General features: G+C 41.5%; 1 protein-coding gene across 1 annotated transcript in view; it reads left to right on the plus strand.

Moving 5' to 3' along the window:
- LOC116442772 (catenin delta-2-like) overlaps positions 1 to 26,218 on the plus strand; it is a 307,484-nt gene that overhangs the window by 220,126 nt on the left and 61,140 nt on the right. The window contains 1 exon segment of the mRNA XM_032106243.1: positions 9,704 to 9,854. Coding sequence (XP_031962134.1) covers positions 9,704 to 9,854 — 151 coding nt within the window.

Below are 26,218 nucleotides of genomic sequence, written 5' to 3' on the forward strand. Positions count from 1 at the left end.
AATCCGCTAGACTACTTTGGAGAATTTCAGGCACAAAAAGAAAGCAGTAGTATGTAGCTTTAAGGATTAATAGCTCAGAAAGGCTGAAAGTTTTCACTGTTCCAGGGAATATAGTTTCTCAGTGATACATAGACATAAAATCAACACATGCACACGGTGAAACATAATCTGTAGGACATTTTTAGCACTGCTTCAGTTGCAGGAATTCCTTTTAAAGCTAAATACCAACAAAAGAAAAAAAGTGTGACATACTTACATTTACATACAATTTTTCTATGTCAAAATGAAGCACTTTGGACTAAAGTCTTGACATACATTACCCATCTGCAAAGTAAAACTTGGGAGTTTTTTATAGTGACTAATGCAATATTTGGTCAGTGCAATTATTATTAGACCAAGCACAGTCTGTAAAAAATCAGAAAAGGAGCATCTTAGTGACAAATACATTTAGAGATCCAAAGGAAAGTTTATCAGTAAAACAGGACACTGATTTTGAGGTATGAGGAAGAATATCTTCAATGTGAAAATTTAAGCTGGCATAGTTTATGACTGCATATCTTCACTTTGGTGTATATTCTGGTTTTGAAAAAGCTAGACAGCTTATATACAAAGTAGAACTCGTTTTGGAAGAGGCTGTTTCACATAAACATGTACATTTGTTCATCTCACTGTTCTGCATCAAGATGTCATCCCATAAGGAGGACACTGGTATTGGAATCTGAAGGAGAAGAACCATCTCTGTAATGGAAAATTACATGTATGTCCTCAGAGCGATCTCTTTTTTTATTCGTGTGCTTACTTGATGCATCTATGAAAAATAGGAATGGCCCTTCTGGAGTAATATCTGTGGAGACAGCCAAATATGTAAGTCTTTTGGAAAGACTGGGCAAATTAACATTTTCCATATCACTGCCAGGGTATCACTTTGCTTAAGGTCTAACTGCCGCCTTGCACAGTGACCTGTGACATCAGCAGGAGGTCACTGCATGCTCCCCTCCTGACAGGGTTGGTGGCTGCCATTAGTACACACTCCAAGCACAGTGCTGCTACCTGACAGCAGTGGGGCAGCTTGTCAGCACTGGATCTGCACCCACCTACCACCTTCTGCAGAGCTCAGCTGCTCCCTGGGGCTGGGAGGGTTTCTCTTTTAGAGAAGTCATTGCTTCCCAAAACATTTTATCCCATCGAGTCTTAACCTTGGTAATTTCATGGTATCCTAAACATCCTGCAGACAGAAGGAGCAGCACGTGAAAAGCATGGCCATTGGGTTTGGCTTTGCTTCCTCTCACTGCCACGCTAAGATTTTCTTTTCAAAGAATAGACTTTTTGTAATTACATTTAATGTGAACTTGAATATTAAAGCTGCTTAGAAATATGAATTAAAAAAACCTAGGGTAACACTTTCCTCATCAATCTTAGCTGGAGTTTCCCCTGAACAAATAAGGTTAGAGACATGCCTTTGGAAGTAGTGCAAACTCTTTATTTCCCATTAGGTATTGACTTTCACTGGGAGCTCTGTTATTTTTCTTTGCCACTTAATTTGTGTTTAACCAAATTGGTGCAAAAATGTAGAATAAAAAAAAAGGAGACTTTCTGACTCCCTCAGCTGTATTCTGAAGACAATTGCCTGCTTATTAAGAAATCTCTCCCACTATAACTCTTCAAACCAGAAGTTCTTTCTGCAACCTCATATAATTATTTTAATGCCTTGGATTGAAAAAATTACATGGTTTAAAATTACAAGAGTCATCCTGTAAAAGATGTCTTTTTATATGTAGTCTGGCACTAGTACTTTTCCTCAGATGGTGAAAATAAAACTGGCAAGTTCTTTTTAGTTTTCACCTTGGTCAATCGGCTATTAACTCATTAACTCTCCCGAGCCTGTAAAAAGTTATATGCAAAATGTCCTCAAGTTAACAATGTGAAGCATCCAAGGTTATGTCCCTTTCTGAATAAAATTACCCTCTCAGGAGGAAAGGAAATATTAGGATATCTGCTTATTACTGTGTCTGTCTGTTATGTATCTGACAGCTGAATTTAGGCTGCTGTCAGTTTGTCTGCCAGACCTCACTGCAGTATTGCCAGACCTGTTGCCCTGAACTCAAAGAATTGCAAAAGAGCCGAGGTTGGCAGGGACCTCTGGAGGTCATCTGGTCCAACCTCCTGCTTAAGCAAGGCCACCTAGAGGCAGTTGCCTAGGACCATGTCCAGATGGTTTTCTGAATGTCTCCAAGGGTGGAGACTCTAGAACTTCTCTGGGCAACCTGTGCAAGTGCTCAGTCCCCCTCACAAGTGAAAAAGCAATTCCTGCTGTTGTGCAAAAGTCCTGTTTCAGTTATCGCCCATTGCCTCTGGTCCTACAATATTACCTTTTCTATTACTTGCAGTTGATAACACAGTGTTGTCACCACAAGTAGCATTTCCTTAGCTTTGTCAAACCCTTAAAAATACCTTAAAAAACCCTTCATTTGTATGATCCTTCAGAAAAAAAAAACAGAAAACTATCATAACTTACATAGGCAATACCTGTCTTTTAAAACCAAGAAACAAGATTTGCTATATTTCTTCTGGCAAGACAATGGCTTACGTTGGAACAGGTAGCACACCTGCTCTGGGCCTTGCTTAGTCCCTTCTGTGCACTCAGTCTTCTGTCTCAGTTACTTTACGGGCTTTATGAACTTCCCTCATCTGCTTTAATGACAGGATGGCCAACTTCCTTTTCTACACTGTTGCTGATACAGGCCAGGATGCCTTTGACCTTCTTGGCCACCTGGGCGCAGCTGGCTCCTGTTCAGTTGCTGTCAACCAGCACCCCCAGGTCCTTTTCTGCTGGGCCATTTTCCAGGCAGTGCAGGAGGCATTAGGTGCCTCTGCCTTTTCCTCATCCCCTGTCACTATGTTCCCCCTGCATCCAATACAGGATTGAGAGTCTCCCTAGCCTTCTTTTTGTTAATGCTGTATTTATAGAAACATTTTTGTTGTCTTATATAGTAGTAGCCAGATTAAGTTCTGGCTGGGCTTTGGCCCTTCTGATTTTCTCCCTGAAGCCTCAAAACATCTGTGTAATAGTCCTCCTGAGCTTCCTTCTTCCAAAGGGCAGGTAAAAACTCTCCTTGTCTTTTCCTGAACTCCAGCAAAGCTCTTTGTTCAGCCAGGCCAGTGGCCTTCTCCACCAGCTCATCTTTCAACATATAGGGATGACTTGTTCCTGTCAACAACAGAAACAAGCTTTTAAGATTTTCTACTTGAAGACTGTCTAGCCTTCCTGGACTTCTTTGCCCTTCAGTACTGTCTCCCAAGGGACTCTGTGAATCAGTCTCCTACACAGCCCAGAGTTTGGCCTCTGCAAGTCCAAGGTAGCAGTTCTACTGACCCTCCTCCTTTCTTATCCTTTGGCTCTGTAACGTGAGGAGCAAGTGCTGCTCTGTTGAAGTCAGTATCAGTCTCCTGAGACTGTAGCATTCCTTGGCTGGTTTTTCTAGCTCCTGTCCTTTCTGTTCCATGTTTGGTCATGCTCAGCAGGGAATGAGGAGGCTCTTTGGTTAGACAACTGAATATCCCTGCCTTTGATCCCTAATGTACAGGTACAATACCCATGTGAATGGGGTTTTTGGGTCATTGGCCTGATCTCTTGAGATAGGCTCGGTGCTATCTTGGTCTTTGTTCCTTAGACAAGCAACTGCATTTATTTTGTTAATTGCATGCTAGAGAAATCTGACTCATGGGAGCAAGAGCTCCATTAAGTAAATTATTAGATAAAGAAACTAAAAACATAAAAAGAACCAATTTAGACACAAGGTCAGTGCAGCTGCTTCAAAGAGTAGTATGAGTAAGAGTTTCAAGCTCCTTACCATCCAGACACTTGAAGATAATGAGTAATTATTTTCTAAAGCAGCAGACGTCTAGCTTATCAATCTTCTCTCATCAGGCAAGGACATATAGTGGGTTCCTTGTCAGACTTTTCTGATGACTCCAGTTATTTATGTATTAACCCTTTGGAGTTTCATCAGGCTGTTCCAGGAGAAAGTTTTTTTGCATTAAAGTGAAAAAGCTTATTTTCATTTTCTCCAAAATAGTAATATTATGAATCTTTCTGTGGCAGGATGCAGAAGACCACTTGTAGCATACTATGTAATCAACAAAGGCAGACTTTTTAAATAACCAATGCTTTATTCTGTCAGGAATTCTTACCTGCATAGAAACACCTCATAGATGAGCATCAATTGTTGAGGGAAAATATATTGGCTGTATAGGACAGAAGACAAAATTGGAGGGACAGGACAATATTCAAGAAGCAAGATCTGCTGCTGCAAGCACTTGTATCACGGACATCATGAGGAAATAAGCATGGACATCCGTATGTGAAATGGGAGCACAGTAGCTCATGGTGGCTTCATGCTCAAAGTGATCCCTTACTTTAAGCAATTTGCTTCCCATGAGATGTGTCACTGTTTTCCCAAAGTTTTTTTTTCTTAATTATATAAGTTACAGTGTTTGGAAAACTGATTGTAAAAGTAGTTCTCAGATCATTTTGGATATGCAGTACCTACTTGTACTGCAGAACAAGAATGATGAGATGCAAGGGCAGTTCCTTATCAGTTTTACCTTCCTGTTTATGATAACTTCTGTTAACACTGTTTTCTTTTTCTCTCATTTATTTATTTAACTTTGTATCTTTACCCACTGGATTTTTTTCTTTCTCTTTAAGCTTGACTAAGGTTGTGGAGCAAGAGAAGAGTAACCAGTTAATACTTTTCTCTTGTCCTGACGCAAAGATGTAGAGAACTTGCTGGTAGGCTACCAGATAGGATCATTTCTGAGAACAGAACACTGCAATCAAGGGGCAGAAAGTCCTTGGGAGCTCTCTTTCTGCTCTCTTCAGAAACTGCAGAAAGATGACCAGGATTTCAGAGCTTTGCTCTCTGTCAGGTCACATGACTTCTTAGGGATCCCAATAGAGTTATTTGAGTAAAGTAGATCTGTATTTTTAGAATGTAAAAATACTTTCTTTTTTTTCCTGATAGGTATATTACATTGAGTCTGAACAGAGAGAAACATTAATCTTCGACTACTCATTGATCTTTGATTATTCAACATGCAGTTCTCTTCCATGGTCTGCAATTTTACTACTGTTAGCCTGGACTCTTTCTAAACTTTTCCTAGCAGACCTCAAGTCTCTTTAATCTTCCTGGTACTCTTGGTAATTTAGTTTGCTTTGTCATGCCTGGTGCCCTGATTTAGCTTTCATGTTGTAGTTTACGTCTCATCAGTTCCCTTTAATATTCAGTAACCCAACAGTCTTTGGGTCACAGTGTTGAGCTGTACCAATACAGTGATAATTCTAGTCAAAGCTGAAGTATCTGATGAAATATTCTGCAGCTACCTCGGGAACGCTGATGTCAATGGCAGGAAAGCAAATCCATTCAAAACGTCAAGTGTTTACAGTTGTTCTTATTTCTTGCATTTTGGGGGTGGGATTTATTTTGGTAGTTTTTTTCTTTTTCATTTTATGATGGAAATGTCTTCATTGTTCAGTTTGGTCTCCTGTGTTGCTGCTTCATAGGGGGATAAAGAAAACCATATGAAACACTAAAAGGAGTTAACTGACTAAATGCTTTTTAATTTTTCTGAAAAATACAAGTGTTATCTAGATAAATTACTCTTTTCTTGAGTTTCAGCCTCGTATAATCTTAATCCCTAGAGGCATTCACCTCTGATAATAGTCCTTTATAATAATAGCTAGCAAACATAAAAATAATTTTCAGGGTTACTGTATTTTTCTACCTAATTACTGTGATAAAAATAAAAAGGGAACTACTAATGAAAGTGGACATAGAGCTCTACTATGTACCTTCAAAGTGATGTATAGTAGTTATTCCCCCTGAATTCCATTATTGGTAAAGTGTATTCATGCACAGATCGTGGCTCCTGTGCTTGTCTCTGATAAGTTAGCCTCAATCTGATGCAACAATAATGATTTTATTTTATTTTCTAGCTGCTTGTTCCCACCAAAGTGTTTGCTGTCCCCACAGGAATGCTTTTGCTTTACAAACTGAACAGTTATTTGATCGTTGACACTGCCACTGATTTGTGCAGCAACAGGATGATTAAGTGTATTGGCAGAGTGCCTCATTTACTTACTGATAGGCAACAAACCCTTTGTCTCCTTTCTCTTTTATGATTTTTCATCTCTTTGCTTTTATACTTCACTGAGCTTGTATTAGCAATTGACCCACAATGTGGAAATGCAGGTGCATTCCACAATGGCTTTAGGCAAACAGAAGGATCATCAGTATACACAAGACCGAATCAATTTCTCCATTCTCTGCAAGAATGAAATAGCCTTTTGAGGCATCTCAGTTTGAGCTTTCCTGAAATCCCCACGGTGCAGTGTAATTGCTTGCAGAGACTTGTCCTAATTGGCAGCTTAAGGAAAGAGAACCAGACAGTTCATAACACTTTCCACATGGAAAGTTCTCCAGAGATTGTTGAAACGATTAAAAGCATTTCTCTCTTTCTGCCTAAGGTTCATGACTTGAAACAGCAAATGAAATGATAGCAAATCACACATTGAGGAGTCTATGAACATTTCCCAAAGTGGATGACATCCTCTGGAAAAAGACAGCTTGGGAGGGAGAGGAGTACACTGGGGAGAGGAGAGGTTTTGTACATACTTTTCTGTACTTCTCCTCCCATTGTTTTATATGTATGTGTGCATATGTGCATCTGTAAAACATTATATCTGGATCTTTCCCCCGTAAAAGCTTTGGAGCTGTATTTTTTACTGTTGTGATCAAATTAATTGGTTCATTACAGATCCTGAAGGCTTGCATGTCATTTATTCAGAAAGGAGGTTTATATTTTTCATACTGAGCTATTTCAGTCTTTCTCCGACAATGTCTCCTACTCTTCCTAGGGTTAAAAGGAAAACATTCCCTAATTTGTTTCTTTTAAACTTTTGGGTTGGAATGGATGATGAAAATACTACATCCCAAGAAATCTGTTGTAAACCTGGCTTTATGAAACAAGTGCTTGTGTTTCCCTTGGTAGCTGACTGAAAAAAAATCAAAGGAAAACTGTTTACTGAGGTTTTAGTATGGAGGTTTTTAAAACATAGTGTATAATCTAAAGGATCATTTTCAATTCTCTCTGGTATTGAATAGACATAGATAAGCTTTTTTCTCTCAAAACAAACACCCCCACTGATTCCCCATGTAGTCCATTTTGGAGATGCTACATCTGTGATGTGCTTCTGCAATGAACAACAGCATCTTTCAGAACACTCTCAGCTAGCTTGAACTCTCACCTCAACCAGACAGGCTCACTTCTTTCTCAAAATATTCTCACTGCTACCTTGAACTCTCACGCTGGCAGTCACCTTGTAATCACAGCAGACACAACAGATGCTTCCCCTGGGAGAGATGTACAAAATACAGCATTTTTTAAGTGCAAAGAAGTATTGCACATTTCCCAGCTGCAGGTGAGAATGCATCTAACTGGCAGGTAAATACATATTTATTAAACCAGGAAGGTTAGGATGATTTGTTAGTTGTTTTCATAGCATCCTTTATATTGAATATCCCATTACAATCAAGGTATAGGAAAGAAACTATTTTTCAGAAAATATTTCCTGTTAAACTCATAGATCCTTAAGATCTGATTTAGTTTTTTATCTGATGATCATGCTATACACTGGTTCTAGAAAAGAGACTGGAGGAGAGAGCATAAAATAAGGTCAACCAAGAGTCCTGCTACCACTTGTGTCCCCTAAACTGTTTGCTTTGCTGCACAAAATGACAGCACATCTACGCTTTAGACACATTTTTGTGCTCAGGGATGCTGAGAACCCCTTGTGCCACTTAACTGACTAGAAAGCTTATCATAACCATTATCATTTTCATCTACAGCAAAGTCCAGCCAACTAGCTTTTGTTATGCATAGTTACTACAGAGGAGAATTAATAAAAAAAAAGTTCTTTAAATGCTGGTTTCTTTTCCTTTTTCACAATTTCCCCTGAATTATATGATCTGGAATGAATTGGCACTCCAGACATTGCAGCATTGTAGTTCTTGTCTATCTCCATATCTACTGTTCTTATCATAAATATATATTCTGGTTTTTGCTATTCAGAGCATGTATCTATTATATAAACAGATGCTTTTAAAGTGAGCACTTCAGCTGTGGTAGAGGCCCTATGCAGGGGTTAAGCTTGGTCTGCTGACAGTGAATGTGCTGACCTTTTTTTGTTTTTACTCTGTCTGGCTATGGAGTAATGCTGTTGCAATGTCATTATTCTTTACAGTGAGATGTCTTTGTCAAAAGAGAAGGGCCATCTGGATCAGAAAATCCTAAGGCTTATCATTCTAGTTTCCAAAATATTTTAAATACTTCGAAAGCAAAGGCCTTCCAGAACTTGTCTTCACCTTCCAGGTACAATGGCAAGATAAGCATCCATGCCATAGCACTGTGAAAGGAGGGAGACGCTCTGCTTCAATAATTTCCTTTCAACAGTCAGTACAAGAAGCATGAATGTGAACTTTATGAAAATTCCAGCGAAGACATCATGAAGTGAAAGGAATGTATGCCTAGGGACAGCGTGTTTTGAAGTGGGCTATGCTGAGGAGACCTGTAAATCCTGCAGGTGTCCAAACATCTTAACTTTGGCAATACCCATATACTTTAAACCCACAAGGGCACAGTTGCTGTGTTGTTTACATGTTTTGCAACTGCTGGAGATAACAGCAGAATGGAAAAGAGGGTAGCAGAGCTGATCTTTCATCCCTTCATGTGCTGGGAACCCCAGGTTGCACAGCACTGGCTGGACCTCCTACTCACAGCACACTGCACAGATCCTTTATTTGCTGGCATGATAATCTTTAGAGCTCCTAAAGGATTGCTTAGAAGTAAACAACTCTATTCATCATTTCTGCTGTCAAATTAAAAGGATGTTTACATGAGAACATACTGCTCGCTTTGATGCAAAGACAAGGCCATGCCAGTGGTGTCATGACCAGCTGTCAAGTGGGAGATGCCTTCGGGCTTCTCTGATAGAATCAGCCACTGGGTTTATCGTGCAGCCATGTGATAGCTGCAGCCAGGCACTGCACAGGCCTGCACCACCCTCAGGTCAGCTCTTGAGGGAATCTCTAACACTTCAGTGTACAATAGTATTCCAGTTAGGATCACTACAGGTGCCAAAACCAGGCATATAGTTGTCCTCAGTTTTCCTTCTGAACAAGTTAACAATCACAAGAGAAATAATAATAGTGTTTTCATGTTTGTAGACTGAATAATTCTTATGGTAACAACAAAGAAATACTCAGACCTCTTGAGCTTGCTTTGTAATACATATTTTGTAGAATAAATGTTGTTGGTTTAGCAGTAAACAAGCATCATTAGGTGTTGCATACAAAACGCTGATGCAAAGTACGTCGTCTGCAGATTTGGGCTGTGAAAATGTAACCGGGTGTGCTGGGATTGAAGTCAATTCATCATTTAATTTCTCCGTCACCATTAAAAAAAATGAGTGCAGATTGCCAAATCAAGTGGTTGCCTAGGATCATCAATGCAATTATTTCCATTCTATTGAGTTTTGCATCCAAATGCTTCTGTTACCCCTTATTCTGTTGTAAGCTCAGCTGCCTCTCTGGCTGTGGTGGATTCCTCACTTTGTTCCCACTCTGTCTCCCTCGTGTCTTTGCAGTGGTCAGTGTACATCCGCGCTGCCGTCCGCAAAGAGAAAGGATTGCCAATACTGGTGGAACTGCTCCGGATAGACAATGACCGGGTGGTTTGTGCAGTCGCTACAGCTTTGCGAAACATGGCCTTAGATGTCAGAAATAAAGAGTTAATAGGTATGTTCTTTCCAAACAATCTATATATACTGTGGGTTTGGGGATTATTTTTTTTTTCAGTTCACGGCAGAATGAGCACAATGAAAACTGTTCTCACATTTCTAGAACAATTTCTCTAGTTTTTTCTCTAGTGTGTCATATTCAGATTTTATGTGACAGCTTGCTAGTATATATCAAGGAATTGTTAAATTAATTAAACATCATGCAATGTTTCTTGATCTCTCTTTCTGTAATCTCTGTAAGAGAAGCAATGGCTTTGTTCTGCTTCAGCACTTCATTCCTAGGCTGGCAGTAGCACTTGCATCTTCCAGATCAAGGATCTAAGCAGAGCACCTGCTCCTGATCCTCAGATTACCTATTGCAAGTAACTTTGGAGTCATGAAATATAAAGTTATAAAAATTTTAAGATGGTTACAGGAATTTACTGGACAGATTAGTAGCTCCAGCAAGAGAACTGGGAGACTCTTGCTTCACAAACAAATATGCAGTTAAGGAAAAGGACAATAATTTGTGTAATCATTATTGTCTCTGAATTCTGGTCATATGGTAAGCACACATCTTGGGGGATTGGACATTTCTTAATTTAGGCTTTTGGTGGGTTTCTTTAGCTGAAATTCATCTAAACACTGTTGAGCTTTTATTTTCATGTTCTGTCTTTGAAAAATAAGTACTTCTTTGATTTTTAACTATTTCAATTATCGTGACAAAATTATTTCTACTTCTGTACATTAAGACCATATTTTCTGTTAATTTTTCCTAACTTGTTGATTTGTTATCATTGCAGCATATTTCTTCCCTGCTTTTAATTACAGAATTATACAAACAGATACTGTGATCATAATGTTTATTGTTTGTATCCAGTGCAATCTTAGGGTTAATGCTTCATTACAGCAGCGCTCTGCAAGTTAAAACAAGGCAATCACTCCTCTCATATTGGAAGGAGTGTCTCACTGTACTAATGTTCCCAAATCTGCAAATTTAATTTAGGAATGTAAGACTATACATGTAAAATTGAACTGACTTAATCTGATGTGGCATTCAAAATACTGGGCAAATCATGGATAGTAAATTTACACAGCCTCAACATTTTAATATTTTATTAAATTCTTGAAGGACACATGATAAAAGCAAAGATAAATTTTAAAAAGGTGGGAACAGTCTGTTGAAAATAATAACCTAATATATTTATTTATGTAGCCAACTAATAACAGCTATAGAGTGATGCTCTGATTTATATTATTTGTAGGGTTATTCCGAGAATTTGTACTTCATAATTGCAGTGGTAATTTGCTGTAGCTCAAAAACAGCCCAAACATGCCAATATGACAGGGGAGTTATGATTATAATTCTTGGACCATTTCAGCTGTGATCTTTGTATTTTCATTTCTTTGGCTTTCATCACTGAACTTCAAACAAGCAGTAATAGCGGTCATTACTGCTCTTGTTCTCGAGTACTTTTTAGCAAATAGGGCCTCTCATGGAGCTGATTTTTAGAAATGCTAAACATCAGCAGCGGTCAAGGATTTCCACTCGTGTTGTAGTCCATCCATTTTTGTGATATGGCACTTCCATGTATTGCAGGATGCCTTAGCTGTTGGTGTGCAAAGGAAGCCTCAAAAGGGGCTTGCTTTATCAGGGTAGTTCCTCAAGCATCCTTCTGCCTCAGCAGAAACAACATGCTATTTATCTTTTCTCTTTCTGATTTTTGTTTGTGCATCAGGTTCTCGTGGTGACAAACTCTACCTCACAAGCTGGAATTTCCCCCATAAGATAACCTTTTTTAAAGGAGAATTTTCCAACTGTGTATATAGTAAAGTTACATAGCTAGAATTGAGTTGGTTGGGGGTTTTTTAATGCCTTTATAAAGCTTTCTTTTCAGTGGTGCTGTCGTTCCATTCCCAGCCGACATTTTTTTACTGAAATGTGCCAGAGAATGATGTATTTAATTCTGCTGCTGCCAAGCAGCCCATAAATCAGTTTTAAGGCACCTGGAAAATATATCAGAAAGCTTGCTAAAATCCAGACTCACCTGTACGGAGCTACAAAACAAGCAAAAAGACCTCTTTCTCAAATGGCCAGAAGTTTCGTTCCAGACTTAATTGAATTGACCAATCTGTTTTGTTTTTCACACAGATCTATCAGCTGTGTTGTCATATTGCTAAAGGTTGGTGCAAGGCTTCTCTTATAATTTATCTGAGCCATCCCCATAGCAACATTTTCTTCATTTATAGTGAGGTCTTGTCCTGGGTTTCATTTCAGGCATGCTCCATGTCTTTAAAAGGACCCTCTTTTTTCTCCTTCTTCGTTGCTTTTGCAATGTGTCATGTGTCCCTTGGCTGAGACAGAGAACATATTCATCTTTCTCCTTCCCAAAATTAAGCTGCACTCAAAACATGGTAAATCTGGCCTACTTAGTACTGGAATAGGTAATGCAGCACCCAGTCTTCCTCCTTGAACGCACTGCCCAGGTGCATTCCTGGTTACAGATTAGGCCACATTAATTTTCACTTGACTTCAGGACCCTTGTCTGCATAAAATAGTACACAGTCTTTGTTGCTTCCCAAGAAGCACCCAAGTGAAAGGTTTCTCAGCCTTTTTTGTCTCCAAGCTGAGGGAAAGATCCACTACTGATATTGCCTATTTTGTTCTTCCTTCGTTTCAGTGATCTAGGCTGCACAGCACCCCTATGTCCTTCTGGTACCCCAACATTTTTCTGCTTCTATTCATGTGCTTAGCATTTTGGAAGGTGTCTTTTCCTTCCTTGAAGCAGGTTCTGTCTCTGCTAAATTTCTCCATGGGTCCATTAGCTTCTCTCCCCAGCCCCACTAGATGCCACTGAGTTGACCAAAAATGACTTTTATTTGCTTTTGACTGTTCACTTAGGCAGAAGAAAATTGCTTTTATCCCACAGGTCCTCTAAAAGCTGTCTTGATGACCTCTGTGCAGTTGTGTAATCCCCATGTTCTTTCCCTCTTCGTCATCTGTCCCTTTCTCTCAGAAAAAAAAAGTTAAGGAAGGGAATGTAGAATAACAAACCCACCCTTCTGTGTTCCTCAGGGCTATATTGGTGCCTAGTTAGAGAGTATGACATTTTTCTCTTTCTGCTGGCAATGCAGTTTTTAACTTCAGGATTACCTGCAGACCTATTGCTCCTGGCAGTTCCAGTCATGGCAGCGCCTCACACCAGAGCTGTCTCACTGTCTTCCCTACAGTGAGTGCATCTACAGACTTTCATTCTCTAAAGCCACATTTTGTTGAAATGGTATCAGAAATAGCTAGCTTAATATAGTTTCTTTAATTGGAGGAAACTTGGATCAGCTGGGTGGGGCAGAGAATCCCGTCTCCGGTAAACAGCATCTTTGCAGGATGAGTTGTTTCCTTGCAGTCTGCCCCAGCAACCTTCAGTGGCTTTCTGATTCAAACACCTTCCACACAGTCCTCTGGACTTTTAGGGAACTTTCTCTGGGTTACCTGAGTCTACACAGTAGACTTGTGTCCTACTTTAGATGAACTCTATTTTCTTCCTTAGGAGTCTCCCAGCCAGCACTGGTGCAGCAGCCTCCCTTCCTGCTATTCCCTCTGCCCACTCTGCATGTGAGAAGGCTTTCCAAATCAGGATTCCCCATTCAGTCCTGGGAAACAAGCCAGATTCATCTTTCTTTTATCTGAAAGACAGACAGCATTTTCTTCTCTGCTACTATCCATGACCTCTTTAACAAAAGAGATTATGCATTTTACAGTTAATTGAAAACTGTGTGACTTGTTATTCTACCTACACAAGCAGGTACAGACTACCCGTTTAAAGTTTTTAAATTTTTATCTCCAAAATTTGCATTTCCCTTGCTCTTGTGTATGCATAGCATTTACCTTTTATTTTAAATGGCAATTACTGTGGCATTTTAAAGTGCAGTAGGTGATCTTTCAGAAAAGTTAAGCTGATTTTTCAAACTGCCCCAGATGAGAAATTTGTCACTATTCATGTAAAGCAGCATATGTACAATATAGGATTTGTCCTCTTGAAGGAAGATTTGGAATTTGTATTAGTACTGTTTAGTGGTAAGTCCACAGAGTTTGGCCTTGGAGAGAATGCAGAGCTGGAGGTAAAACGTATAAAACTGCAATGCACAGTTTTGTGCTTCAAGTCTTTCTGTCACTTTCATCTTATCCTGACAGTGGTTTCTAATGCTATTCTGGGTCAGTGTTGATTAAGAGGAATATTATACTAGTAATTGAAGAGCACCATTCTTTCTCTTGGCCTCTTGGTCTGCATTTTTGCAGTTAAATAAAAGGGTTTGGGTTTTTTTTAGAGACTGGTAGTATTTTAATCACTCAGCCTTGGAAAACAAGGGGATAGTTCCACCTAAAGGTTTTTGTTGACTATGTACTATGTAGAAAACAAGTCCTTACATATCTAAGCCCTCAAAATATATAGAGAATCCAGGTGTCTATTCAGGGCTCTAGATTCTTTGGAGTTTGATGGGATAAGTTAAAGCGTTGTAAAACTTAAAACATCCTTTTTGTGGCTATCATTGTAAAAGCTTGATTCGGACAAGTAAAGTTAGTGGTACAATTTCTTCTGCCTTCACAAGGTTTTGAAATAAGTCTTGAAACAGGGCCTGTAGCAGGGGTCATTTTAAAATAATTGTTCCTGAGTTGGGGGCTACATGTCAGTGCTGAATTATCCTCTCTTCACTATTCATCTGTTGGTAATGCAGTTATATATAGAGAAGTCAACAATAGCATATTAATTAATTATTACTTAATGGGTGCTGGAAACTGCTTACTCTTGCTAGGTGTCTGAAAGTTCATTGTCTAATATAAGATACCCATAGTAGACTCCATTATAGGCGATTGAGAGACTGACAGCAAATGATTTATTTTATCTAAAATGTGATAAAATGGAGTTTACCCTGTATTACCATATCACCATTGTTTAGTGATGAAAAAAATCTAGGCAGTGTGTAAATTGTCAGTGTACGTCTTGTGATCTCATAAGCAATGTGGGTCTGTTTGGATGCCTGGTGTTTTTTTCAAAGTTTTGTTGCTAAACTCGAGACAGTTTGACTGAAAGATATATCAGGAGTTCACAACTCTAATGAATTGTTAGATTTGCAGAATAATTCATGTTGGAAGTAACCTCACAAGGTCACCTTGCCCAGTTTTGCACTCAAAGAAAGGCCGGGTACGTTATTTCAAAGTGATATCGATGCTTGGAAAGATTGCTTTTCAGCTGTGAGGCTGAAAATGCATCAGAATCAAGTATTTACATTCTCACAGCAGAACATGGCTCTTCTGGTGTATAAACAGCTACATGGGGTCCTCCTGTCTTGAATATGGTTGCATTTTGTTTCAGGATTAGTAATAAATCCAAGTGAAAAGAGTTCCCAGTTTTGTAGTTACAAGAACAGTAGCTAAGTCCTAGTATCAATGTACATTGATAGGGAATGTGGGGAGATGTGTTGGGAGATGACTAAATTAAATATGCAGCTTTCATCCCACTTTAGAGTGCCCACATGCAGCTTTCTCTTATTTTTGGATGTGAGCATTTCTGAGTTTCTCACACATGCATCTGCTGACAGTGAGAGACACTGAATTTTTTTATTGAATTTCTAATTGACTTATAAAGTATCTTAGTCACTGGAATGTTAAATTGACATAAATTCGCAATGCAGAAGATGCCAGAAAGCACTAATCAGGCATTTGTTCAGAAGAAGGTGAAGACATAATGTATCCTGCAATTTGTTTAATTTGTGTCAGTTTTTATTGCACTTCATTTTTTGTGTTTGATCGTTGAGCTGTGCAAAACAATAAACAGATACCTGAATGAGAACAGGCTGTCATCAAGAGGTTGAGGAAGTTGATTTACAAAATTGAACGTATTGTCATGCACTAATAACTTGTGCTCCTTACTCTGTATCAATGAAGAGGAAGATGTTAGTAAAGTTAGTAAAAGAATAATTAAACGTTGATATTTTGTACCACCTGAATGGCAACATCTGGACTCCCTGGTTTCTAGTGTTGTATAAATACGTTAGCCGAGAATTTAACCTGATAAATATTTAAATGTCAAGTATTTTTTCCATTGCAGTGTAAAAGCCTTGTGTCAAGGAGATGTTGACTTTTCATGTGCCTTGAGCCACTTGCACAATGCTTTTTGCTCTCTGTTTCCTGAAATACATTTCTGACAAGCAGACCTGGTCGTTACAGAGGTTAGAAAAGGTTTTCAACCTTAGTCATTTCTTACTAAATAACATTCTCACATGGAGAGATTTAGGAGGAAAACCAGCATTGGTAGAATTGAATTCTTAGTTTTAGTACCAAAGTAAAGATCAAGCACTTTCAAAACTAGATAAACTCTTCTACATCTGAACTTCCCTATTGCCTAAGTACACCTATCTGGATTTGGAGGGATTTTCCTCTTCCATGAACCATCTGAAACAAATGGTGTTTCAAGTAGTCAGCTGGGCTTCTGGACAGTAGAGAGAAACTGGCACCTCTAGGTGTTCATCCCACTTATCTCTATCACCTGAAGCATTTGATCTTACAGTGTAGTGGGTCCTGTGTGAGAACCTAGAGAAGTAGCCAGAGACTCAATGGCCAACTTTGGTGTGACTGAAGGTAGGGAAGCAGCATCCCATCAGATGTTGTTCTGGTAATACAAACTAAGTATTATCCTGCTCCCCTTTAATTAGGTCAGTAGATTTTGCAAGGGCAATTAGTGAAAAAGCGCTACAATTTTTCATTGTCACCCGAAACAGCAGAAATAACCGCATGCAGGCTCAAATCTAGGATAATGAGGGATACTCCTTTCACAGATCTGTTTTTCCTTGTAATGCCAAGTCAAAGAAACATTTCATCTCTGTCATAGTAAGATCAAGATGATCTTGATCTTGATAGTAAGATCAAATTCTGACCACAACCCAGACATAGGTCAGCTGTTCCTTCTAGTAGAATAAACTGTGCAGAAATGCTTGTAAAGTTTCTGTTTTAACTGCTGGTATCAAGAGAATCATCTTCAGTATTGCACCATGACAGTTTCTCTAGATATTGGTGGTAATTTTAAATGATGACATATAATGCTTTATGGTTTACAAACCTTAAACCATTGTAGGTTTTATCAGTTTGTATTCACATTCAGTATTACTTAAGATTAAATACTGAGTGCAAGTCATAGAAGTTGCAAAATCTGGTAGAGGTGGCTCAGGAAAACCTAGATTCATTGTGACTGTCCAAAACACCACCACCACCAAAAAAAAGCCAAAGGATGTGCCTTTGCACTTCACTGATGTGCATTTCATGCATAAGAAAGTGCCCTGACCTGCACCTTACACTTTGTTTGAGATAAACAATTTCTGTTTGATTCTGTTCTCCTGCACAAGGTAGCAAGCAATTAAACTGTAACCGTATCTGCTTTTCTCACTCAGAAGATTGACATTTCAAACAATTTAGGATTAATTTTCATCTCTGTTTCTCAGTGTGTTCATGCTCTCTGAAAAGTGCCACTTATCTTTTGAAAATTTGGAGTTCTGATCTAAAAGTGCATATAATTTAGTCACATATTCCATAAAATATACAAAGGTAGAAATGCAGATTTCAGAAACTGCCAAAGTAATTTTTAAAGCACTTTCAAATCCATGAGAATGGAAAAGCAGTTTTGAAAATCCAAGTTTCGTGACAGCCTTACAGTAACATAAGTGTATCAAAACATGTTTCCAGCCTGTTCTGTATCAACTTCAATTGATGAAACAGCAAGCTGGTTTTATTTTTTATTCTCTGTAAGATTCAAAATAGTGTTTTCCCCTGAAATACATATCACCTTAAGTGATTTTCAAGTGATAGAAGTGACATATATGGCATTTTTTACTAAAAGCACTTTCGTTTGAAGAAACTCAAATTCCCATTCATGACACATGTCAGTGCCAGAGAGTAGAACATGGCAGGTGAATTAGCTTTTGATAAAGGAAGGTAATGTCATTTTCTTCTCGTGTGTGAAGACCCTGAGAATGAGTTGGGGGCACTGTAATTTCAAAAGATGTTGAAGGTGGATCTGAGAAATGGAAAAATTTAAACCAGTAAGAAAACAAAGGATGAATGTGTATTGATTACATTTAAACTACCTATAGATTGTTTTCAGTCACGTTAATGTAATTTTCTCTGTGCATCTACATCCTTGCACTGTCTAAATTAGTGCAGTTGTTCCTGCAAAATTTCATTCAGTCCTAGTTCCCGAGTTAGATGTTGACAGGTGAAGTGGGCAGTACACAATGTCCCTCTCACCTTGTGTGGCTTTTGAGAGATACTTCCACTTCTATTTTAGTGCCCCCAAAGTTGTTTTCTTCCTATTTCAGAGTGCTCAAAAAGGAAGAATGTTAAGGACAAAACCCAAAGACCCTTCATGTAGGTTACGGGCGGGTTCGGTCGGGACGGAGACGGATGGAGAGATCTCTATAAGCAGGTCTTGGGACACAGTCGGTTTATTGTAAAGGCGTGGGTATTGGGGCACTGCTCAGAGCTGCCTGACTCAGCTCTGAGCAGGCCCAAGAGAGTAAGCAGGTGAGAGAGAGAGAGAGGGTGTAAGAGCAAGAGTGGAAGTAAGAGTAGAAATGGAAGAGAGGAATAGAGAATGTCTGAAGTCCTGGTTACAATACAATAAATCATCTTCTGTACTGAATATTCTAATTGTCACTAACCAATCTAATACAAGATACAAATCCTATAGCATTTACATACAGCCTATAAGAGTTCTTATATTACCATAGAGTGTTACATCTTAACTTCTAAAAACTACTCTTTGGGCCCCTTCTGCTGAGCTAGTAGGGTCTGCTCTGACCCTTGGACCTGCCTGCAAGCAGAGGGTATTGTTCAATCAAGAGGGGATTATCTTCAGTGGCCATACCATTGTTTTCCAGTTGTTCAGTAACTAAGACCTGGTATTTCAAAAGTGGCTTTCATTTCGATGTTGCCTGTAGTTTTCATATTCCCAAAATCTTTTGTCAGGCAATCGTATTTCCAAGGTTTTCCTGTTTCATCCTCCCCAACATCTCCCCCTTTTCGATGGACAATTAAGATATTAGACATAGTCCTACTCGTCATTTTTTGCACACACTAAAGTATACAAGGTACTGCTACTAAAACTATAATTATTACTACTAGAATAATCAAGCCTATTTTACAGAGTTCCCTTAGCCAAGGTGCAAAGCTCCAACCATCAAACAAACTGTCTAGCCAAGACGGGTTATCTGTTGTAATTTGGTTAGCTAGGTCCCTTAGGTTTTGTAACTGTTTGTGAATGGAAACAGAATGATCGGATAAGTTCATACAGCATAATATTTATCAAAAGTAACATTACCAAAACCTTCTGGTAAAGGTATTCCAACTAAACAGGTTGAAACAGGTTTGTCAGGGCTTGTGTCAGATAGACAGATGGTATCGGAGCCTGCAGATTTGGCTAAAGCAACCCAGACATTTGTCTTTGGTTGATTTACAGGTAAAGTTTCATTACAAAAACTAAAACAAAAGGTTAAAAGCAACATGCATCTACACAAATAATGCTAAAACTCCATTCTTTTCTTGAGCTGTTTCTGGCAGACAATCTTCTCTCAGTGGTTCTGCCTAGTTCACATTTCAGTGCTGGCTTCTCGGCTTCCACTCGTGGGGTCACTGCCTGAAGTGGAACCGACAGTGGGCTTTGATGCGTGGTACAGCTTCACGTTCTTTGCTGGAATCCACTTGGTTCCTTCACCTGTGGAGAGACATGCAAATCCCTTTCCCCACATTATAAGATCGTATGGTCCTTCTATTTTTCCTGATTCTAGATTCTTGATTAAAACTAGGGGGTGCTCTTTCAGTTTTGCTTTTTTGTTGTTTAAGAAGTGTCTATAGATGGGGGGGGTCAGGCTCTTCTGCAGAACTATTCAATAAATTATAAACATACAAAGCCTTATTCAACCTCCTTTGAGGTGTATCCTGGGCTTCTCCCCCTTTCTGTTGATTTAAAATGCGTTTTAAAGTTCGATGTGTTCCTTTTAGGGTACTTTTTAGCAGTTGTTTAAGATACGGTGAGCAAATACCACTGTATCTTACAGCACTTTTTAGTTCTTTAATTTCGAGAGTGTGGATAGCAGCCCACGTTTTAGGACTGTCAGGCTGTTGGCTAGCTATCACAGGCTTAGTTAATAGACTAAGACTTTCATCTTTATAGATTTGGGGTCTTATTTCATGGTAATCTGTTAATTTAGAATAATCTGAGCACTTTGGAGGATTTTTTGATTCAGAAGGTAGCGCTGACAAACTTTCAGAACTCGTTTTCTCTTTCTGGGTTGCAAGATCCCCGTCGCTCGCTGGCGGGACTCTGGGGCTCATTGCAAACAAATCTGGCTGCTTTTCAGAGTTTAGTTGTGTTAAAGCATCAGCTCCGGCAGAGGGGCTCTCTGTCTCCCCTGCCACTGGAGCTGCATCACTGCTCTGCGTTCCCCCCCTGTTCGCGGCTTCTGAGGCGGGGCTGAGCTGCGCGGAGGGATACGGCTGGGCGGCGGAGGGATACGGCTGTACGGTGTCGGGGGACCCCGGCAGGGGCGGCTGCGGCGCGGGGATGGGACCCGGCAGGGGCAGCGATGATGACACAGCAGAGCTCGGGAGTGGCGCAGCCGATCTCGGTGGCGGCGGGCGAGGAGGATGCGCGGCTGGATGCGCGGCTGGTCCCGGGAGTTGCAGCAATCGCGCATGCGCGTGTTGCAGCGATTGCGCATGCGCGTGTTGCGTCATCAGGTCCGCGCGGTAGGCTGTAATGGCCGCAGTCTGTGTGGCAGGCGGTTGGGGCAGAGCCGGAGATGGCAGGACTGCAGAACCAGGGGCTGGGGCTGCGGTCGCGGGAGGCAGGAGGGCTGGTGGCTGGATCGCGGCGTGCTGCTGCTGGAAGCTTGTAGGCTGGGCTGGGGTGGGTGGTGGCGGGGCGGCGGTGCCGGGAGGCGGAGCTGGAGCAGGGGCAGGCACGGGGGAGACTGCAGACCTCCGTGCAGGCAGCGCGGCACCGGGACCAAGTGGCTCGTGGAGCTGGGGCGCTCCCAGCGCAAGCGGTGGTGTGCCGGGATCGGGGAACGGCACAGAAACGGCGGCAGGGGCGGGAGTAGATACAGGCGTCTGTGCTGCCACGGGGCTGGGCGACCGCTCGGGGCGTGCTGTGTGCGCTTGAACGGCAGGGTGGGGGGGTAGGGTTCCTGCAGTAACGTGCACAGGGGGTGCCGGAGACAGCAGCGCGGCCGTGGCCGGCGCTCTGGGCACCAGTGTTTCGGGAGCGGCAGGGGACTGTGAAGACGCAGCAGCGGCGGACGCGGATGGAGCAATGGCTATCATCGGCGCCGTGTGGGGGGGGGGGGACCTGGGGGGCTGGAAGAAGGGTCACCGCTTGGCTTTGGGGGGGGCCGGCTATGATGGCAGCCATGGCCATAACCGGCGCGGCTGGGGGAGGGGTAACACCCGTAGGTAGCAGGGGGGTAGGCGCTGGCCCCACCGGGGTACCGCCGGGGAGCGGGGCCAGCATGATGTCAGCAGCGGGGGGTGGGGTAGCAGTGACGGCAGCAGGGGGGGGTGGAGCCGCGGTGACGGAACCGGGGGGGGCACGGGGGGGCAGGGGCAAGGGGCGGGGCCGCGGAGACGCTGGCACTGAGGGCGGGGGCCGCGGGGGATGGGGCAGCAGGGGCCGCGGGGGATGGGAGAGCGGGGACGCGCGGGATGGCGGGGGCGGGGATGGCTAGAGGGGCTGTAGGGTTCGGTGGGGTGGCTGGGGCCGGGGTAAGGGGTGCAGGGGCCACGAGCGCGGGGGGCGGGGCGGCGCGAGTCAGGCGGACCGCGGGTACCGGAGCCACAGGGTCCGGCGGAGGGGCGGGGGCCATGCTCCGCTGCGGGCTCGCGACGGCAAGGGGCGGACTCGCAGCCGGAGCCGGGCCCGGCGGGGTGACTGCTGCCGGCGGCGCCACCGCAGCAAACAGCTCTGCCAGCGCTCTGCAAGCTGGGAGCAGCTGTGCAGCGGCCATATCCCGGTAGGAGATATTATTAAAGAGTTTAACTCCAACTGTGTCCCAAAAGTCTCTTGTAAAGACGGCTGAACGGTCAGCATTTGGGAAATTAAGTCGGGTCCATTCTAAAAGATTTTTTAGCTCATGTTTAGGCAACTGACTTGGACCAGAACTTATAAGTAAATGCTTAAATTGCTTATAGAGATCTCTGTCATGGGCAGAGTGGGTTTGTCCCATTTTTTAGACCAGTATGATACTCACTTAGGTGATGTCGCAGGAGCAGCGTCCTTACTCAGATGTCTGTCGTGGGGGGCTGGCCAGGCACTCCACTCAGCAGTCAGGACGCCGCTTTTCGGTCCTTTCCCAGAGCTCCGATTTCAGTCGTCGCTTGGCAACGGCTTTCCGTGCTCAGGACCTCACGGGTGGGTCCGCACTGAGCTCCAGTGCAGGCGGTGCTCAGCACTACTCGCCTGTGCTCGGGGCGTGCGGCAGATTTCCCTCCGCAGAGCTCCAGTCAGCACTGCTTAGCAGCGTGTCCGTGCTCGAGGGGTGATACGGCAGACCTCCTCAAAGAGCTCCAGGGAGCCGCTGCGCAGCAGTGGCGGCCCGTGCTCGAGGACTGCCAGGCAATTCCCTCCAAGAGCTCCAGGTAATCCCCGTGCTCGAAGGCTGCCTCAACAGAATTACAGAGCTCCAGCTATTACGATGCGCAGCATCGGTATGCCGTGCTCACGACACGTTCTAGGTGGCTATAACTGGTCTTTTAGTTACCGTGCATGGAGAAGAGTCCTACAGATGGAGAAAGCTGAACCGGGCGTTCAATCACGTTGTGCGCCAGGCTGCAGGTGCTGGGTGTGGGCTCGGCAATCACGGTGGGCGCCAGACTGTAGGTTACGTGGTGGGTTCGGTCGGGACGGAGACGGATGGAGAGATCTCTATAGGCAGGTCTTGGGACACAGTCGGTTTATTGTAAAGGGCGTGGGTATTGGGGCACTGCTCAGAGCTGCCTGACTCAGCTCTGAGCAGGCCCAAGAGAGTAAGCAGGTGAGAGAGAGAGAGAGGGTGTAAGAGCAAGAGTGGAAGTAAGAGTAGAAGTGGAAGAGAGGAATAGAGTATGAATAGAAGAGAGAAAGAATGGAAGTGAGAATGAATAGAAGTGAGAAGAGAAATGGAAGTGAGAATGAATAGAAGTGAGAAGAGAAGTGGAAGAGAGAATGAATAGAAGTCCTGGTTACAATACAATAAATCATCTTCTGTACTGAATATTCTAATTGTCACTAACCAATCTAATACAAGATACAAATCCTATAGCATTTACATACAGCCTATAAGAGTTCTTATATTACCATAGAGTGTTACATCTTAACTTCTAAAAACTACTCTTTGGACCCCTTCTGCTGAGCTAGTAGGGTCTGCTCTGACCCTTGGACCTGCCTGCAAGCAGAGGGTATTGTTCAATCAAGAGGGGATTATCTTCAGTGGCCATACCATTGTTTTCTAGTTGTTCAGTAACTAAGACCTGGTATTTCAAAAGTGGCTTTCATTTCGATGTTGCCTGTAGTTTTCATATTCCCAAAATCTTTTGTCAGGCAATCATATTTCCAAGGTTTTCCTGTTTCATCCTCCCCAACACCTTCATAAAGGTGACACTGGTACCAAATTCTGATTGCAGGGAGCTAAAATATTTCTATGTCTTTGCACAGGAGGAGTAATTGTAGACTAAAACAAAAGTAAAATAGCTGTGTATGCAACACAGATGTTTGACATCATCTATTAGATTAGAAAATGCACTATAGAATTTCTCATTTTCACTGGGTAAGTGTGACAGTCTTGTTTTAGAAATGGTATTCCTTAATTTAGTGCTCCCACTAAAGTGAAAAACCACAAGCTACTTTGCTGTCCCCGTCCCCTTCAGTAAGAGACAAACGGCAGACATACCAAGTTGAGATAAGAACAATTTACTGAAAACTGCAATGAGATAAGAAGACGGACAGTAACAGCAACAAAGTTGATAACAAAAAGATACAAAATTGATACAAAAAGAAGATGTCTTACAGGCAAAAATTGCTCTTCGAGCAGGACAGTGTACAAAACAGTGGACAGATTGTCCATGCCCACGCTTTTTCCCTCAAGCCTGAGACAGTGAAAAACAATGGCAAACAAACCCTCTGGTCAGGACCTGTGTTACCCCACCACTCTGTTCACTGCTTGTTCCCCAGGAGAAGGAGTGCCCCTCCTTCTGGGAAGCAAGAGAGTCCCTTTCCCCCACCACCCAGCCATGACATATGATAGTATCTAATAGCAGCATATCTTGGCCACACCCACTTCTTTATCTGTGATGATAGCCCCATCACAGCTACTGCAAAAAATTAACTCTGTCCTTGGCTGAAACTAGGACAACAACAAAGGTAGAAGATACCAGAGAGTTAGTGTTCAAAGAATGCAAGATCAGGAAGGATTGTGGATGTCTGGGTTCTTACAACTAGCATTTTAACTAAATCTCAATGCAGTTCAATTGAATTTAGTTTTTCTTTGTATTCCTGACCATTAGGTGCTTGCACAATATTCCTGGTTCTTAGCACTTGCCCAGTATGCGCAGAAGGTGATGGTACTTCTTTGTTGGGTTGTATGCACTCTGTGCCAAAATACATGAGTACATGTGTTAGTTTAGCCTTGACAGGTACAAAAAAGGCAGTCACAGACTGGTTGGTTTCTGCATGCCATCTTCAGAGGCTTCTGTTTTCTTACAGTATAATTGGTCTTCATAAAGTACTTTCATGTAGGATTTCTTCGCTTGTAAGAACCAAGTCATACCCTGGTTGTTTCCATCATTTATTATGGGTTTTAGTGTTAAAGGCCCTTGTTTCAAGTAACACTAGTAAAACTTCAAATATTCTCTTAATTACAGAAAGCGGAATAATGATCTTTTGCTGCAGCCTTTGCAAATGAATGCTGATGAATATTGTACCTTTATGTGCAAGTATATTGTACCTTTATGTGCATGTAGTACCTCTCAAAAGGCACTGTTTGGGACTGGCTGGAAGTACTGTCACTGTGTCTTAGGTTTCTGGTCATTTATGGGCTCTTATTTTTGTTATTGGTTAAATAAGTCTCAGAAAAAAATCCAATTCCCCCCCTACTTAACAAGCAGTATTTTAAAAAATCAAAGTCTGCTGTTTCATGCTTATAACTGATGGGATTGAACAGCAGCAGTTTTGTAATACACAGTTACAAAATATTAAAAGGGTAACAAATTCTCATCATCTGAGATAAGTGAGGGAATAATCAATTTGCTGAGGGGCCTTATTATCATAATTCCATGAGGTAAGACTGTGATTCTGCTACTTTAATATCTCGATGGGCTCAATTAAACAAAAATAAAGAAATGTAGTTTTCCTCCCAAGGAAAGCCTAGAGAACCCTTAGAATCAGCTTCAAAGCCCCATTGATCTCTCCATAGCATCTCTATAAAATTACTTGAAATCTGGTATTACTGATACAATCTTCAGTGTTATTATGTTTTTCATTCTCCTTTTGCTTCCTCTTGTGGCTGTGTTATGCAAGAGGTTGTGTGAACATGAAAAAGATTCAATGACTACCCCCTAGAGTTAGCAATTTTATATATGTGTAATGTATGATAGTTTATAATGATAGATTGGACTTCAGGAATTGGCCTAAGAAAGCATTAATATGCATTAGTGCTTAAATTCATGCTTTTTGTATAGATATGTAATATGAGTAGTGCAATTTGAAAAATCACATTAAGACAAAAGAAAACAGCATGTTGTTAGCACTTATAATTGAAGGCCTTTATGTTTTGAAAAAATGAACTAGATAATTGAATATTTTAGATCTGATTGCTCCTATATTCCAGAATGAAGATTTAAGCAAACATAATCAGAGAAACACCTTTAAAGACACAGTTTTGAGAATTTTTAGTAGATTGTCGAGCTCTACCTTATAAAAATAAATGGAAATAAAGCCTACCTGGTTGCTGGTGGTTTATAAACCTTGGTCAATGTGCAGGGAAGTAATCAACAATGAAGTTCAAAGTTGCTTGTCCTTGTGGTCTCAGCTGTTAAATAATTGCTAACAGTCTGGGATACTATGAAATTCCTTTGCTCACTAGACGATATTGTGCCAGTTTACATCCTTTTAGTCCATATAAGCCTAGAAAATTAAGTTAACTATGTAACTTAAGAAAATATGCTTAAAAAATAAAGTGACTTTTTCAGGTTGTAGGGAAGGCCTCAGTCTACAAGTACAATAAAGACAAAATTTGGTATTAATGGATCTGTCTGGCTTGGAGCAGGCCTCCAGAGGTCAAGCTGGTCCAGTAACAGAAGGTTGC

Source organism: Corvus moneduloides, chromosome 1, assembly GCF_009650955.1.
Source record: "Corvus moneduloides isolate bCorMon1 chromosome 1, bCorMon1.pri, whole genome shotgun sequence".
NCBI classification, from domain to species: Eukaryota; Metazoa; Chordata; class Aves; order Passeriformes; family Corvidae; genus Corvus; species Corvus moneduloides.